Source organism: Prionailurus bengalensis, chromosome D1, assembly GCF_016509475.1.
Source record: "Prionailurus bengalensis isolate Pbe53 chromosome D1, Fcat_Pben_1.1_paternal_pri, whole genome shotgun sequence".
Lineage (NCBI taxonomy): Eukaryota > Metazoa > Chordata > Mammalia > Carnivora > Felidae > Prionailurus > Prionailurus bengalensis.
In genome coordinates this window covers 61,862,638-61,878,234 of record NC_057346.1, presented here as the reverse complement: position 1 = coordinate 61,878,234, position 15,597 = coordinate 61,862,638, and the positions used below count along the sequence as shown (strand labels likewise).

Genomic DNA, 15,597 nt, shown 5'->3' with positions numbered 1-15,597 from the left:
ATCTGAAGAAGAAGCTATAATAGAAGAAGCTATAATCCTGCTTTCTGTCTGTAGCAAAAATGTGGGGTTACAGGACACAGCTCTGTGGGTCCTCCTACTTCCCCAGAGGAGGCCAGGAGAAGATATCTCAGAAGCCTAATTATTTAGCAGCCAAAGGGACCCTGGGGAAGCGTTTTCCTATACAAATAACTTTACCAATTAGTCCTAATAGCACTCTTCAAAGATAACATTTGCATCGGGTTCTATATCAAGACCACAGTTGCCTCTGCCCTTAATTCCTGGTGCCCCAGGTAAGGCTGGGGTGACCATGAGAGAATGAGAGGGAGAGAATAGGGAAGAAAATAAAGATTGCTCTTCTTGGAATACTCTTCCTTCATGTAGATGTTACAAGATGGTGAATAGAGAACTGAGGAAAGCTATGTGTATCCATGGATTGTATCCAGCGTAACAGATTCTAACAGAAATGTTCCCTAAAAAGAAAAACTCCCTAGAAAATACTGACTCTCTGAGATATGCAGTGCTTTTTTTGTTTCGTCTTGTTTTATTTTTAAATCGTGGGTACATATACGCATAATTGAGAGATCCAGGTTGCTACCTAGACCTTTTTGGTAGCCCAGGGCTATCAATATTATTTTTCCTACAACAGGAATATTCTTTGGAAGAGGTGGGAAGAGGAAGAGGCTGCTGTTGGGAGTACAGGTGCAGGGCAGGGCCATCATGACATACACAGGTTCTGACATCACATCTTTTCCTCCTCTTCATGCTATTCTCTACGTTCAGTTTTCTGTCTCTCATATCTCCCTATGTTGCCTTCCTCTTCTTTGTGCTTTTTGCCTTCAGTAATTTGATGAAGTTTTAGTTATAGGACAAAACTCTGTGTGTGTGTTCTTACCTCTATGCCTAACCTTAAGAGTTGCCATTCCTTTAAGATTTGGGGTGGTCACAGTGTAAGAGCTTCACTGGGGGTAAGACCCAGTCAGGACTGGTCAGGAATATCCACCTTTGAGAAAATATTAGAGTTTGGAGGGCCTGAGGGTGACCACATATGCAGGGTGTTGGTGAGTTATTGGTCACTCTTAATTGGACATTTGTTTGGTAAAGGCTGTGCTTCGATCAATCAGCTTACACATTAGCCAATTAGTATATCAGTAAGTAGTATTTGGAAGTCAATGTCAATACATAACTCAGCTTAATGTCAGCTTACCAGCCAGTTGTTGCATCACTGTGTTACAAATAAGACTACTGAAATTTCATTAATGACAGGATAATCTATGTCAAAATGTGTCTTTGCTTCCAGGAAGGCTGAATGCATTCCCATAGCAGTCAATAAAGAAAGCAATGTTAGCACTGGATTGAAAATACATCCATGTTTCAATTGGGTGAGTTAATTAGAGCCCCTACGTCTGAGACGCTAGTAATATGATGTAAAAGACAAAACATTTTGCATTAAGTTTTGTGCAGGAGCCTGGGTGATGCAGAAGAGACATATGGGACTTAGCTACAGGGAGAGAGCAAAGTGAGGAATAAGATTTAAACACACACACGCACAAACTGTAATGGACATAAGGAGGAGGGAATAGGAAGATGACAGGATGGAGATTACATCCAGCTGAATGTTAGGTGCAAGTGCAAGAGAGGCAGAAATCACCAGATGTGCCCAACCACAGCCAAATGAAATGAACTGAACCACGTATATGAGTGGAAAAGTAACTGTGTAATGTTAGCCACTGAGGCTTTATAGGACTTTGCCATGGGGCAATTTGTTTTAGATTGTCTAATTGACACATTAACTTTCATAGATTTTATATATTAGTTTAATATTTAATGCTACAGTTTTCATTTTCGATCGCTGTGCAGCAAATTCCCACAAACAGCTGCTTAACACAAGACTTGTTTATAATACCACAGTCCTGTAGGTCACAGTCTGGTAGGCTTGCCTGGGTCTCTGTTAGGGTGTCATGAAGCTATAGTCAAGGCAGTGGCCGGGCTGGGGTCTTGTATGAAGGTTCTAGGGAAGAATCCACTTCCAAACTAATTCATGTTGTTGGCAGAATATATTTCCTTATGGCGATAAGTCTGATGTCCCTAATTTTTTACAGGCTGTCAGCTGGGATCTCTCTCTGCTCCTAGAAGCTGCCTGAATTCCTCCCTATGTGGTCCCTTACATCTTCCAACTAGCAACTATCTGTCACATTCTTCTCAAACTTTGAAATACTTGGGTTTTCATTCCACCACTAGTCTGTGAAAAATCTTTGCTTCTAAGGGTATGATTAGATTAGGTCCACCCTGCATCTTCTTTTAATAATAGCTTATTTCATTTTAATGAGCTAAATATGATTACCTCAGGTAGAATTTAGGAATTGAAAAGAAATAGTCACTTCTAAGTTTCCATCTGTTGTCTTTAGCACCAAAAGCAATGCTTCCTTGAAGCAAAAAGTTTAGTAATATAACAGTCCCATGGGGTTAGGAGGTACCTGGACAAGCTTCAGGCACCCCACTCAGGGGTGTCCTGAGTGAGTTGGTCCTGTGTGGTTGCATAATATACTTACCCACACAAATTATTATAGTGTGAGCTATAATTCAACTATATATGGTGTCATCGAAAGAGAGCTTATTTTTGTGACAAGACCATGAGGTTTGTGTCCTTAATGCCAAGTCAAGTCCCTCATATAGGTAGGTATCACCAATTCCTATTTGGAGAATCAGTGGACACATATTGTGAATGGTGGATCCAAAATGAAAAGACTGACTTCTTTCCTACAGTATATAATATGTTCACCATAGAGAGGAGAATAAACTAGATGACAGAAACAGAGATGGGCAAAGATACAGATATAGATGGACTGTATTTTAGAGATGGTGGATTAAATACAATGTAGTATTAAAATTACTTTTGACTTTTTCCTTTTTATTCTTTTTAAATTTTTTTGTTTATTTATTTTTGAGACAGAGAGAGACCGAGCATGAACAGGGGAGGGGCAGAGAGAGAGGGAGACACAGAATCTGAAACAGGCTCCAGGCTCTGAGCTGTCAGCACAGAGCCCAACGCGGGGCTCAAACTCATGGACCGCGAAATCATGACCTGAGCTGAAGTCAGACGCTTAACTGACTGAGCCACCCAGGCACCCCTTTTTTTATTCTTTTTAATGTGGCTACTAGAATATGTAAAATCACACATATGGCTCAAATTATATTCCTACTGCACAGGGTTGGTCTAGAGAGAGCTTTTTTGTTTCTTCTCAGGGATCCACCATGTGGTCCAACATCAGTGCTGCCCCTTTTCTACTGACTGGCTTTCCAGGTCTGGGGATATTTCATCCTTGGATTTCCATCTCTTTCTGTGTCATTTATGTCTCCATACTCCTTGGCAATGGCACCATCCTCTACCTTATCAGAGAAGACCACACTCTCCACCAGCCGATGTACTACTTTGTGGCTCTGTTGGCAGCCACAGACCTTGGAGTGACTTTGACAACAATGCCCACTGTGCTTGGTGTTCTGTGGCTTGGTCACAGGGCAATCAGCCAAGGAGCCTGCTACTTTCAGGCCTATCTAATCCATTCACTCTCTATTGTGGAGTCTGGAGTCTTGCTTGTTATGGCCTATGATCGTTTCATTGCCATCCACAGTCCCCTGAGATACACCTCCATCCTCACCAATGCTAGGGTGGTGAAGATTGGTCTGGGGGTTCTAATGAGGGGATTTATACTTATTGTGCCCGTAATCATCACCCTCTCTGGATTTCCCTACTGCGGATCCCATGTTCTCTCTCATGCTTTCTGCCTACACCAGGATGTGATCAAACTGGCCTGTGCTGACATCACCTTCAATAGACTCTATCCTATAGTGCTGGTCTCATTAACTGGCTTCTTGGACTCTGTGCTTATCCTGATATCTTATATTCTAATCCTTAATACTGTCATGGGGATTGCCTCAGGTAAGGAGCAGGCTAAGTCTCTAAACACTTGTGTCTCCCATATTAGCTGTGTTCTGGTTTTTTATGTCACTGTTACTGGGTTGACCCTTATTCATAGATTTGGGAAATATGTGCCACATGTAGTTCATATTATCATGAGCTATATTTACTTCCTCTTCCCCCCATTTATGAATCCAATCATCTATAGTATTAAGACCAAGCAGATAAGGAATGGCATCAATCGCCTTCTCTCTTTGCATAGAATTTGATTCTGATCTATTTACCTTGGAGTCTGTCCCCACTGTGGGATGTGTTTCTTGGGAGCATGGACTATACAAAGCCAATGTGGCTCACAGTCAAAGGGACCAGCATTCCTGTCATTTAAATGACACAGACTCATCATGCTGATTCTTCACCCCTTGCCCCCATCATACTCCCAGGGACATTGACCTTAGTCCTGGTGCTTTGTTTGGTAGGTTGGTTTGCTGTATACTGTCATTTTTTAGTCTGTCAGAATTATTTGTCTTCATGGTTAACTGAGGTCAATGATATTTGAAATGGCTGCAGAGTCTATACGATGATAGGGGAATAAAATAGCTTGAAAGAGTTTCCCAACACTTTGTGGAAAATAGTTAAAAATTTCTTGTGTGCTTGAGAGTACATCAGAGATGACAGAGGGTCTTAGAAAACCCTAACGGTACTGCATGTCACTAAAGTGGATCGGAAGGAAATGAGAATAAGATATTCAGACCAAGAGAGGTCTTGCCACCAAAACAACCCATGGCCAAACAAGTGCTTGGATTCCAGCAGTGTCAGCATAGCTAGATGCCCACCATGGATTAATGAGAAGGCTCTGAGTTGATAATATGTGGTGTCTTCAAACTTATGGGCTGAGGAATTCAAACCACTGAAATAAAATAAAGTTCCATTTCTTGGACACCTGAAGTTTTGTTCTGTGATATGCACTTCAGAACCTCAACATATGCCTAATGGAAAAGGGATACTAGTCAAGGAAGCATTCCAATATGTATGCAGGGGCAACATTTTGTCTTTTTTTTTTTTTTCTGGATTGAGGGGATGGTAGTGAAATGAACTATTTTCAGGAAATATTGTAATTTTCCAGACTTAAAACACTTAAGATATTTAAGGAAAGCTCTCCCAGGGCTTTCCAGGCATTTTATTCCATACAGGGGTAAACATGATGAGAATCTGTCCATGAGCAATACAGGAAGAGAAGCTATATTTATTAGTTCATCATGAAGTAAAGAGGGCTAGGGAGAATGGTGTACATTCAGCAAAATTATAGAAAATTGTGTTGGCAAATAAAATGCTAATGTATTCAATCAATAATTAGTCCATGACATACATTTATTTGTTTATTTATTTATTTATTTATTTATTGGAAAAGGAATTGTCAGGATCCCCAGAGTAATTTCCTGTAACCAACAGATTCTCTTGTAAAATAATTTATTTCTCCTTTGAAGATGGCTATTTATAAAATAACCTTTGAAAAATCATTGACTTAGGGGCACTTGGGTGGTTCAGTCACTTAAGTGTCCAACTTTTTTTTTAATCCTTTTTTTTAATGTTTACTTATTTTTGAGACAGAGACAGAGCATGAACAGGGGAGGGGCAGAAAGAGAGGGAGACACAGAATCTGAAACAGGCTCCAGGCTCTGAGCGGTCAGCACAGAGCCTGACGCGGGGGTCGAACTCACAGACCATGAGATCATGACCTGAGCCGAAGTCGGACGCTTAACTGACCGAGCCACCCAGGTGCCTCTAGTGTCCAACTCTTGATTTCAGCTCAGGTCATCATCTCACAGTCATGGGATCAAGCCTTGCCTTGGGCTTTGTGTTGACCGTGGCAAAGCCTGCTTGGGATTCTCTCTCTCTGTCTCTCTCTGCCCCTTCTCTGTGTGTGCTCTCTCTTTAAATAAATAAATAAATAAATAAATAAATAAATAAATAAACAACAAAAAGAAAATCATTGATTTAGATCTTCTATCCTTGTTTGCTCTCCTTTTTAAAATTTCTTTAATGTTTATTTATTCTTTTTTTTTTTTTATGAAATTTATTGACAAATTGGTTTCCATACAACACCCAGTGCTCATCCCAAAAGGTGCCCTCCTCAATACCCATCACCCACCCCCTCCTCCCTCCCACCCCCCATCAACCCTCAGTTTGTTCTCAGTTTTTAACAGTCTCTTATGCTTTGGCTCTCTCCCATTCTAATGTCTTTTTTTTTTTTTCCTTCCCCTCCCCCATGGGTTCCTGTTAAGTTTCTCAGGATCCACATAAGAGTGAAACCATATGGTATCTGTCTTTCTCTGTATGGCTTATTTCACTTAGCATCACACTCTCCAGTTCCATCCATGTTGCTACAAAAGGCCATATTTCATTTTTTCTCATTGCCACGTAATATTCCATTGTGTATATAAACCACAATTTCTTTATCCATTCATCAGTTGATGGACATTTAGGCTCTTTCCATAATTTGGCTATTGTTGAGAGTGCTGCTATGAACATTGGGGTACAAGTGGCCCTATGCATCAGTGCTCCTGTATCCCTTGGATAAATTCCTAGCAGTGCTATTGCTGGGTCATAGGGTAGGTCAATTTTTAATTTTTTGAGGAAACTCCACACTGCTTTCCAGAGCGGCTGCACCAGTTTGCATTCCGACCAACAGTGCAAGAGGGTTCCCGTTTCTCCACATCCTCTCCAGCATCTATAGTCTCCTGATTTGTTCATTTTGGCCACTCTGACTGGCGTGAGGTGATACCTGAGTGTGGTTTTGATTTGTATTTCCCTGATAAGGAGCGACGCTGAACATCTTTTCATGTGCCTGTTGGCCATCTGGATGTCTTCTTTAGAGAAGTGTCTATTCATGTTTTCTGCCCATTTCTTCACTGGGTTATTTGTTTTTCGGGTGTGGAGTTTGGTGAGCTCTTTATAGATTTTGGATACTAGCCCTTTGTCCGATATGTCATTTGCGAATATCTTTTCCCATTCCGTTGGTTGCCTTTTAGTTTTGTTGGTTGTTTCCTTTGCTGTGCAGAAGCTTTTTATCTTCATAAGGTCCCAGTAATTCACTTTTGCTTTTAATTCCCTTGCCTTTGGGGATGTGTCGAGTAAGAGATTGCTACGGCTGAGGTCAGAGAGGTCTTTTCCTGCTTTCTCCTCTAAGGTTTTGATGGTTTCCTGTCTCACATTTAGGTCCTTTATCCATTTTGAGTTTATTTTTGTGAATGGTGTGAGAAAGTGGTCTAGTTTCAACCTTCTGCATGTTGCTGTCCAGTTCTCCCAGCACCATTTGTTAAAGAGGCTGTCTTTTTTCCATTGGATGTTCTTTCCTGCTTTGTCAAAGATGAGTTGGCCATACGTTTGTGGGTCTAGTTCTGGGGTTTCTATTCTATTCCATTGGTCTATGTGTCTGTTTTGGTGCCAATACCATGCTGTCTTGATGATGACAGCTTTGTAGTAGAGGCTGAAGTCTGGGATTGTGATGCCTCCTGCTTTGGTCTTCTTCTTCAAAATTCCTTTGGCTATTCGGGGCCTTTTGTGGTTCCATATGAATTTTAGGATTGCTTGTTCTAGTTTCGAGAAGAATGCTGGTGCAATTTTGATTGGGATTGCATTGAATGTGTAGATAGCTTTGGGTAGTATTGACATTTTGACAATATTTATTTTTCCAATCCATGAGCAGGGAATGTCTTTCCATTTCTTTAAATCTTCTTCAATTTCCTTCAGAAGCTTTCTATAGTTTTCAGCATACAGATCCTTTACATCTTTGGTTAGATTTATTCCTAGGTATTTTATGCTTCTTGGTGCAATTGTGAATGGGATCAGTTTCTTTATTTGTCTTTCTGTTGCTTCATTGTTAGTGTATAAGAATGCAACTGATTTCTGTACATTGATTTTGTATCCTGCAACTTTGCTGAATTCCTGTATCAGTTCTAGCAGACTTTTGGTGGAGTCTATCGGATTTTCCATGTATAATATCATGTCATCTGCAAAAAGCGAAAGCTTGACTTCATCTTTGCCAATTTTGATGCCTTTGATTTCCTTTTGTTGTCTGATTGCTGATGCTAGAACTTCCAGCACTATGTTAAACAGCAGCGGTGAGAGTGGGCATCCTTGTCGTGTTCCTGATCTCAGGGAAAATGCTCTCAGTTTTTCCCCGTTGAGGATGATGTTAGCTGTGGGCTTTTCATAAATGGCTTTTATGATCTTTAAGTATGTTCCTTCTATCCCGACTTTCTCAAGGGTTTTTATTAAGAAAGGGTGCTGGATTTTGTCGAAGGCCTTTTCTGCATCGATTGACAGGATCATATGGTTCTTCTCTTTTTTTTTGTTAATGTGATGTATCACGTTGATTGATTTGCGAATGTTGAACCAGCCCTGCATCCCAGGAATGAATCCCACTTGATCATGGTGAATAATTCTTTTTATATGCTGTTGAATTCGATTTGCTAGTATCTTATTGAGAATTTTTGCATCCATATTCATCAGGGATATTGGCCTGTAGTTCTCTTTTTTTACTGGGTCTCTGTCTGGTTTAGGAATCAAAGTAATACTGGCTTCATAGAATGAGTCTGGCAGTTTTCCTTCCCTTTCTATTTCTTGGAATAGCTTGAGAAGGATAGGTATTATCTCTGCTTTAAACGTCTGGTAGAACTCCCCTGGGAAGCCATCTGGTCCTGGACTCTTATTTGTTGGGAGATTTTTGATAACCGATTCAATTTCTTCGCTGGTTATGGGTCTGTTCAAGCTTTCTATTTCCTCCTGATTGAGTTTTGGAAGAGTGTGGGTGTTCAGGAATTTGTCCATTTCTTCCAGGTTGTCCAATTTGTTGGCATATAATTTTTCATAGTATTCCCTGATAATTGTTTGTATCTCTGAGGGATTGGTTGTAATAATTCCATTTTCATTCATGATTTTATCTATTTGGGTCATCTCCCTTTTCTTTTTGAGAAGCCTGGCTAGAGGTTTGTCAATTTTGTTTATTTTTTCAAAAAACCAACTCTTGGTTTCGTTGATCTGCTCTACAGTTTTTTTAGTTTCTATATTGTTTATTTCTGCTCTGATCTTTATTATTTCTCTTCTTCTGCTGGGCTTAGGCTGCCTTTGCTGTTCTGCTTCTAGTTCCTTTAGGTGTGCTGTTAGATTTTGTATTTGGGATTTTTCTTGTTTCTTGAGATAGGCCTGGATTGCAATGTATTTTCCTCTCAGGACTGCCTTTGCTGCGTCCCAAAGCGTTTGGATTGTTGTATTTTCATTTTCGTTTGTTTCCATATATTTTTTAATTTCTTCTCTAATTGCCTGGTTGACCCACTCATTCGTTAGTAGGGTGTTCTTTAACCTCCATGCTTTTGGAGGTTTTCCAGACTTTTTTCTGTGGTTGATTTCAAGCTTCATAGCATTGTGGTCTGAAAGTAAGCATGGTATAATTTCAATTCTTGTAAACTTATGAAGGGCTGTTTTGTGACCCAGTATATGATCTATCTTGGAGAATGTTCCATGTGCACTCGAGAAGAAAGTATATTCTGTTGCTTTGGGATGCAGAGTTCTAAATATATCTGTCAAGTCCATCTGATCCAATGTCTCATTCAGGGCCCTTGTTTCTTTATTGACCGTGTGTCTAGATGATCTATCCATTTCTGTAAGTGGTGTATTAAAGTCCCCTGCAATTACCACATTCTTATCAATAAGGTTGCTTGTGTTTATGAGTAATTGTTTTATATATTTGGGGGCTCCGGTATTCGGTGCATAGACATTTATAATTGTTAGCTCTTCCTGATGGATAGACCCTGTAACTATTATATAATGTCCTTCTTCATCTCTTGTTACAGCCTTTAATTTAAAGTCTAGTTTGTCTGATATAAGTATGGCTACTCCAGCTTTCTTTTGGCTTCCAGTCGCATGATAAATAGTTTTCCATCCCCTCACTCTCAATCTAAAGGTGTCCTCAGGTCTAAAATGAGTCTCTTGTAGACAGCAAATAGATGGGTCTTGTTTTTTTATCCATTCTGATACCCTATGTCTTTTGGTTGGCGCATTTAATCCATTTACATTCAGTGTTATTATAGAAAGATACGGGTTTAGAGTCATTGTGATGTCTGTATGTTTTATGCTTGTAGTGATGTCTCTGGGACTTTGTCTCACAGGGTCCCCCTTAGGATCTCTTGTAGGGCTGGTTTAGTGGTGACAAATTCCTTCAGTTTTTGTTTGTTTGGGAAGACCTTTATCTCTCCTTCTATTCTAAATGACAGACTTGCTGGATAAAGGATTCTCGGCTGCATATTTTTTCTGTCTAGCACCCTGAAAATCTCGTGCCAATTCTTTCTGGCCTGCCAAGTTTCAAAAGAGAGATCAGTCACGAGTCTTATAGGTCTCCCTTTATATGTGAGGGCACGTTTACCCCTCGCTGCTTTCAGAATTTTCTCTTTATCCTTGTATTTTGCCAGTTTCACTATGATATGTCGTGCAGAAGATCGATTCAAGTTACGTCTGAAGGGAGTTCTCTGTGCCTCTTGGATTTCAATGCCTTTTTCCTTCCCCAGTTCAGGGAAGTTCTCAGCTATGATTTCTTCAAGTACCCCTTCAGCACCTTTCCCTCTCTCTTCCTCCTCTGGGATACCAATTATGCGTATATTATTTCTTTTTAGTGTATCACTTAGTTCTCTAATTTTCCCCTCATACTCCTGGATTTTTTTATCTCTCTTTTTCTCAGCTTCCTCTTTTTCCATAACTTTATCTTCTAGTTCACCTATTCTCTCCTCTGCCTCTTCAAGCCGAGCCGTGGTGGTTTCCATTTTATTATGCATTTCGTTTAAAGCGTTTTTCAGCTCCTCGTGACTGTTCCTTAGTCCCTTGATCTCTGTAGCAAGAGATTCTCTGCTGTCCTGTATACTGTTTTCAAGCCCAGCGATTAATTTTATGACTATTATTCTAAATTCACTTTCTGTTATGTTATTTAAGTCCTTTTTGATCAGCTCATTAGCTGTTGTTATTTCCTGGAGATTCTTCTGAGGGGAATTCTTCCGCTTGGTCATTTTGGATAGTCCCTGGCGTGGTGAGGACCTGCAGGGCACTTCCCCTGTGCTGTGGTGTATAACTGGAGTTGGTGGGCGGGGCCGCAGTCCGACCTGATGTCTGCCCCCAGCCCACCGCTGGGGCCACAGTCAGACTGGTGTGTGCCTTCTCTTCCCCTCTCCTAGGGATGGGATTCACTGTGGGGTGGTGTGGCTCGTCTGGGCTACTTGCACCCTGCCAGGCTTGTGATGCTGGGGATCTGGCGTATTAGCTGGGGTGGGTAGGCAAGGTGCTCGGGGGCAGGAGGGGCAGGCTTAGATCGCTTCTCCTTAGGTGATCCACTTCAGGAGGGGCCCTGTGGCAGCGGGAGGGAGTCAGATCCGCTGCCGGAGGTTTGGCTCCGCAGAAGCGCAGAGTTGGGTGTTTGCGCTGAGCGAGCAAGTTCCCTGGCAGGAACCGGTTCCCTTTGGGATTTCGGCTGGGGGATGGGCGGGGGAGATGGTGCTGGCGAGCACCTTTGTTCCCCACCAAACTGAGCTCTGTTGTCAGGGGGCTCAGCAGCTCTCCCTCTGGTTGTCCTCCAGCCTTCCCGCTTTCCGAGCAGAGCTGTTAACTTATGACCTCCCAGACGCTAAGTCGCGCTTGTTGTGGGAACACAGTCTGTCAGGCCCCTCCGCTTTTGCAAGCCAGACTCGGGGGCTCTGCTTGGCCGGCGAGCCGCCCCTCCGCCCCGGCTCCCTCCCGCCAGTCCGTGGAGCGCGCACCGCCTCGCCGCCCTTCCTACCCTCTTCCGTGGGCCTCTCGTCTGCGCTTGGCTCCGGCGACTCCGTTCTGCTAATCCTCTGGCGGTTTTCTGGGTTTTTTAGGCAGGTGTAGATGGAATCTAAGTGATCAGTAGGACGTGCGGTGAGCCCAGCGTCCTCCTAAGCCGCCATCTTGCCGCCGACCTCCAATGTTTATTTATTCTTGAGGGACACAGAGATAGAGTGTGAGTGGGGGAGGAGTAGAGAGAGAGGGAGACCCAGAATCTGAAGGAGGCTCCAGGCTCTGAGCTGTCAGCACAGAGCCCGACATGGGGCTTGAACTCACAACCTGTGAGATCATGACCTGAGCTGAAGTCGGATGCTTAGCTGACTGAGCCACCCAGGCATCCCAGTTTGCTCTCATTCTTAATTCACCTAGCTTTTTTCTTCATTTTAACTAGGTTTTTCCCATTAATTCTATGAAAGAGAAAAGAATAATAAGTCTGTGTAGTCCAAGCAGTTCAAAAATTAAAAATATAAATATAAAACAAGAATTTAAAAGCAAGGGAAAAGATACATTAAAAAAAATCAAGACAATGGTGACATAAGTAAGTCTAACATAATAAGTATCTCTAATAGACTGATGCCTAGAAATGAATTCAAATAAAAACAATGAAATAGACAAAGTAATTCCATATTTATACACTATGTAAACAAGATGTAATAAGCATGATCTTTATTTTTATCATCTATCTAAGCAAAAACATCTTAAAAATTTAACATTTCATAGAAATACAGTTACCAATTTTACTTCACCTTATTATTATGTATAAAATTATATTCTAACTTTTACAATATATACTTGTTCTCAAACTTGCTCAGATAACATGGATGGAGTATATCTAGAGGTATGGAACACACTATTACATTTAAAAATGCTAAAACTGTAATCATGTAATACCTTTGAATTTAGTAAGTTTATTTATTTGCATCAGTTTATTCTTAGGAAGTATGGAAAATTTGTTGAAATTAAAAAAGCACAGTATGGCAGAAAGAATGTGGTCTTTGAAGAAAAAAGCACCTCTCCTCTTGCCTCCTTCACTTACAACCTTCGTGATCTTAAACAAGTCATTTAATCTCTGAGCCTCATTATCTGTCAGTTAAGAATAACAAAATGCAGGCTATTGGCACTCATATGTCCTATTAATTTTATTAGTATTATCTTAGTATTAGTATCAATAATTAATTATGTTAGTATTAATTATATTAGTTTGCCAAAGCCAAACATCTGAAAATTTTGACCTGTCAACACTCAAATAGGAGGGAAGAACCCTTCAGTGAGTAGGAAATCATTAAATATATAATGATTCTTTCATATGATGAAATACATAGCTAATAAGAATAATAATTATATGTTTTAAATAGCTTTTGGAAATGATGCTCTTTCAAGCTTCTCCCTGAGTCACTCCCAATGTCATTTTCTCCTGGGACGACACAGGGTATCCAGTCCACTGACACTTTTATTTCTGATTCCTTCTTGTCTTCATTTGCCTTGACAACCTAGATGGTTTTATTTTCAGTTCTTTGGAGGCTCTGATATCACTATCCTATATGTTTTGTTTGTTTGTTTGCTTGGGTTTATTTAATTTAATTTAATTAATCTATGTTTTTAATGTTTATCTATTTTTGAGAGACAGAGAGAGACAGAGCATGAGCAGGGGAGGGGCAGAGAGAGAAACACAGAATCCAAAGCAGACTCCAGGCTCTGAGCTGTCAGCACAGAGTCTGACTTGGGGATTGAACTCATGAACTGTGAGATCGTGACCTGAACTAAAGTCAGAAGCTTAACTTACTGAGCCACATAGGTGTCCCTGTTTGGATTTATTTTAAATTGATCCTAGACATTTCATTCTTTTATACTCTTTTGAGAAAACTTAACAAAACAAAGCAGAATTACCCCTTACATAGATCTGAACACTTTCCAGGACTTGTGCCAATATATATATAAGTTAACTTACACAGTTTTGACCATCATTCTTTACTAACATTCACGAAAATTGTTTCCACTACGTCCACCATCCCCATTTTACAGATGAGGAAACTCCAGTGTTAAAGACACAGAACTTGTAAGAAGTAGCTTTGGGCTCATACCTACGCTCATACTTCAGGGCCCATGCTCTTAATCACTACTTCTAGTAACTTGAAACAGTTTCCAATCTGATCTGATTATTGATCATTCTAAGGTCCTTCCTCCTACTCTCATATTTGTTTTTTAAACTCAAGATGCACATGTATAACTGCTTAGGAGACATTTTTACCTGACTGCTTATAGACACAGAAAGCCCTCAACTGAATGATTCTCTTCATTCTTTCTCCAAATCCAGTATGTAAAACAGTGCTTAGTGCAAAAGAGTCAAATAACAAATAACTGTTGATTACTAAATAAAGTCGGTCTCTTCTGTGATCCCTATTTTAATATCTCCACCCAGATAAAATCAGAAATGCAGATACCATCTTTAACAATTCTCTCTCCTTAATCTACTGCCTTCAGTCACCAACCTCTCCTCTTTCTTTAAAAAAAAATTCTTTTAATGTTTATTTATTTTTGAGAGAGAGAGAGAGACAGAGTATGAGCAGGGGAGCAGCAGAGAGAGAGAGGGAGACAGAATCTGAAGCAGGCTCCAGGCTTTGAGCTGTTAGCACAAAACCCAATGCAGAACTCAAACTCACAAACCATGAGATCATGACCTGAGCCAAAGTCAGGTGCTTACTCTACTGAGCCACCATGGCACCCCACCAACATTTCCTCTTTCTAAGCCATACAATCCTTCTCCCTTCCACTTCTGTGCAGCCATACTGACAATACCTCATCACATCTACACCAACACTGTTTCTCTCCTGGATTATTGTAGTTGTATCCTACACTCTCCTCACTCACTCTTTCTCCTTTTCAATGTGTCCTTCATACTTTAACCAAAGTACAATTACAAGAGAGATTATCTGATCTTGACCCCTGCCCCTTTATTTCACATTCATTGCTCTCAGGGTGAAGTCACAACTCCTTACATGATTTGTAAGACCCTACATGATTAGAACCTGATGCACTGTAAGTGCAGAGCCCCATGTGGGGCTCAATCCCATGAACCGCATGATCATGACCTGAGCCAAAATCAGGAGTCAGATGCTGAAGTGACTGAGCCACCCAGGTGCCCATGAATTCATCATATTTCTTTACTACCTTAGGCTTGTGCACTTTTTTTCTCTCTCTTTGGCACTAAACTCTATCCTTGCAACTACTATGTTTTATCCCTGCAACTACTATGTTCCTTACCATCCTCATTGTTCGGTTCTCAGCTGAAATCACATTTCCTCTGGGAAGTTTTCCCTGATCCAAGAGATATTCTCTATGTGCTCCCTTTAGCATGCTATCATCTATGCATTAGTGATGAAAATTTGCAGTAAATATTTTCTTTCTGGCACCCACTATAATGTTATACTCTGTTCGTTGTTAAGCTGACATAAAAAGGCTAATGGTCTAAAAATAAGGTAATTTTTTAAGACAGAAAGTTGGCTGGCCCCATAAACATGGATATTAAGAAATTCACTCATGTTCTTCTGAATCAGAACTTATTTCCCCAAAGACATAGAAAAGACAAAAATGCAACTGGAATTCATAAGCTCTATGATCAACAATGGTACCTATGACCCCTGAGAGAAACTGGGGTACTTATGGCAGTTGAGGTGGACAGTAAGAAGGACATGCATGGATTTCTTAAACCCTGAAGCTGAGGATCTGGGGGGGGAGGGGGCTATGTAGCCAAGTCCTGATATTCCACCTTTGCTCGTATCTGAGTTTCCCGTCTTCCTTCCACATCCTTTGGGAGCATGAATGACCTGGGGACG

At 40.8% G+C, this 15,597-nt stretch overlaps 1 protein-coding gene across 1 annotated transcript; it reads left to right on the top strand.

The window, feature by feature from the left end:
* Nucleotides 1-3,252: 3,252 nt before the first annotated feature.
* Nucleotides 3,253-4,185, top strand: LOC122482574 (olfactory receptor 51B2-like). The gene has a single exon (XM_043578880.1). It carries the CDS (start codon nt 3,253-3,255, stop codon nt 4,183-4,185), a length of 933 nt encoding a protein of 310 aa, XP_043434815.1.
* The last annotated feature ends 11,412 nt before the right edge of the window (nt 4,186-15,597 follow it).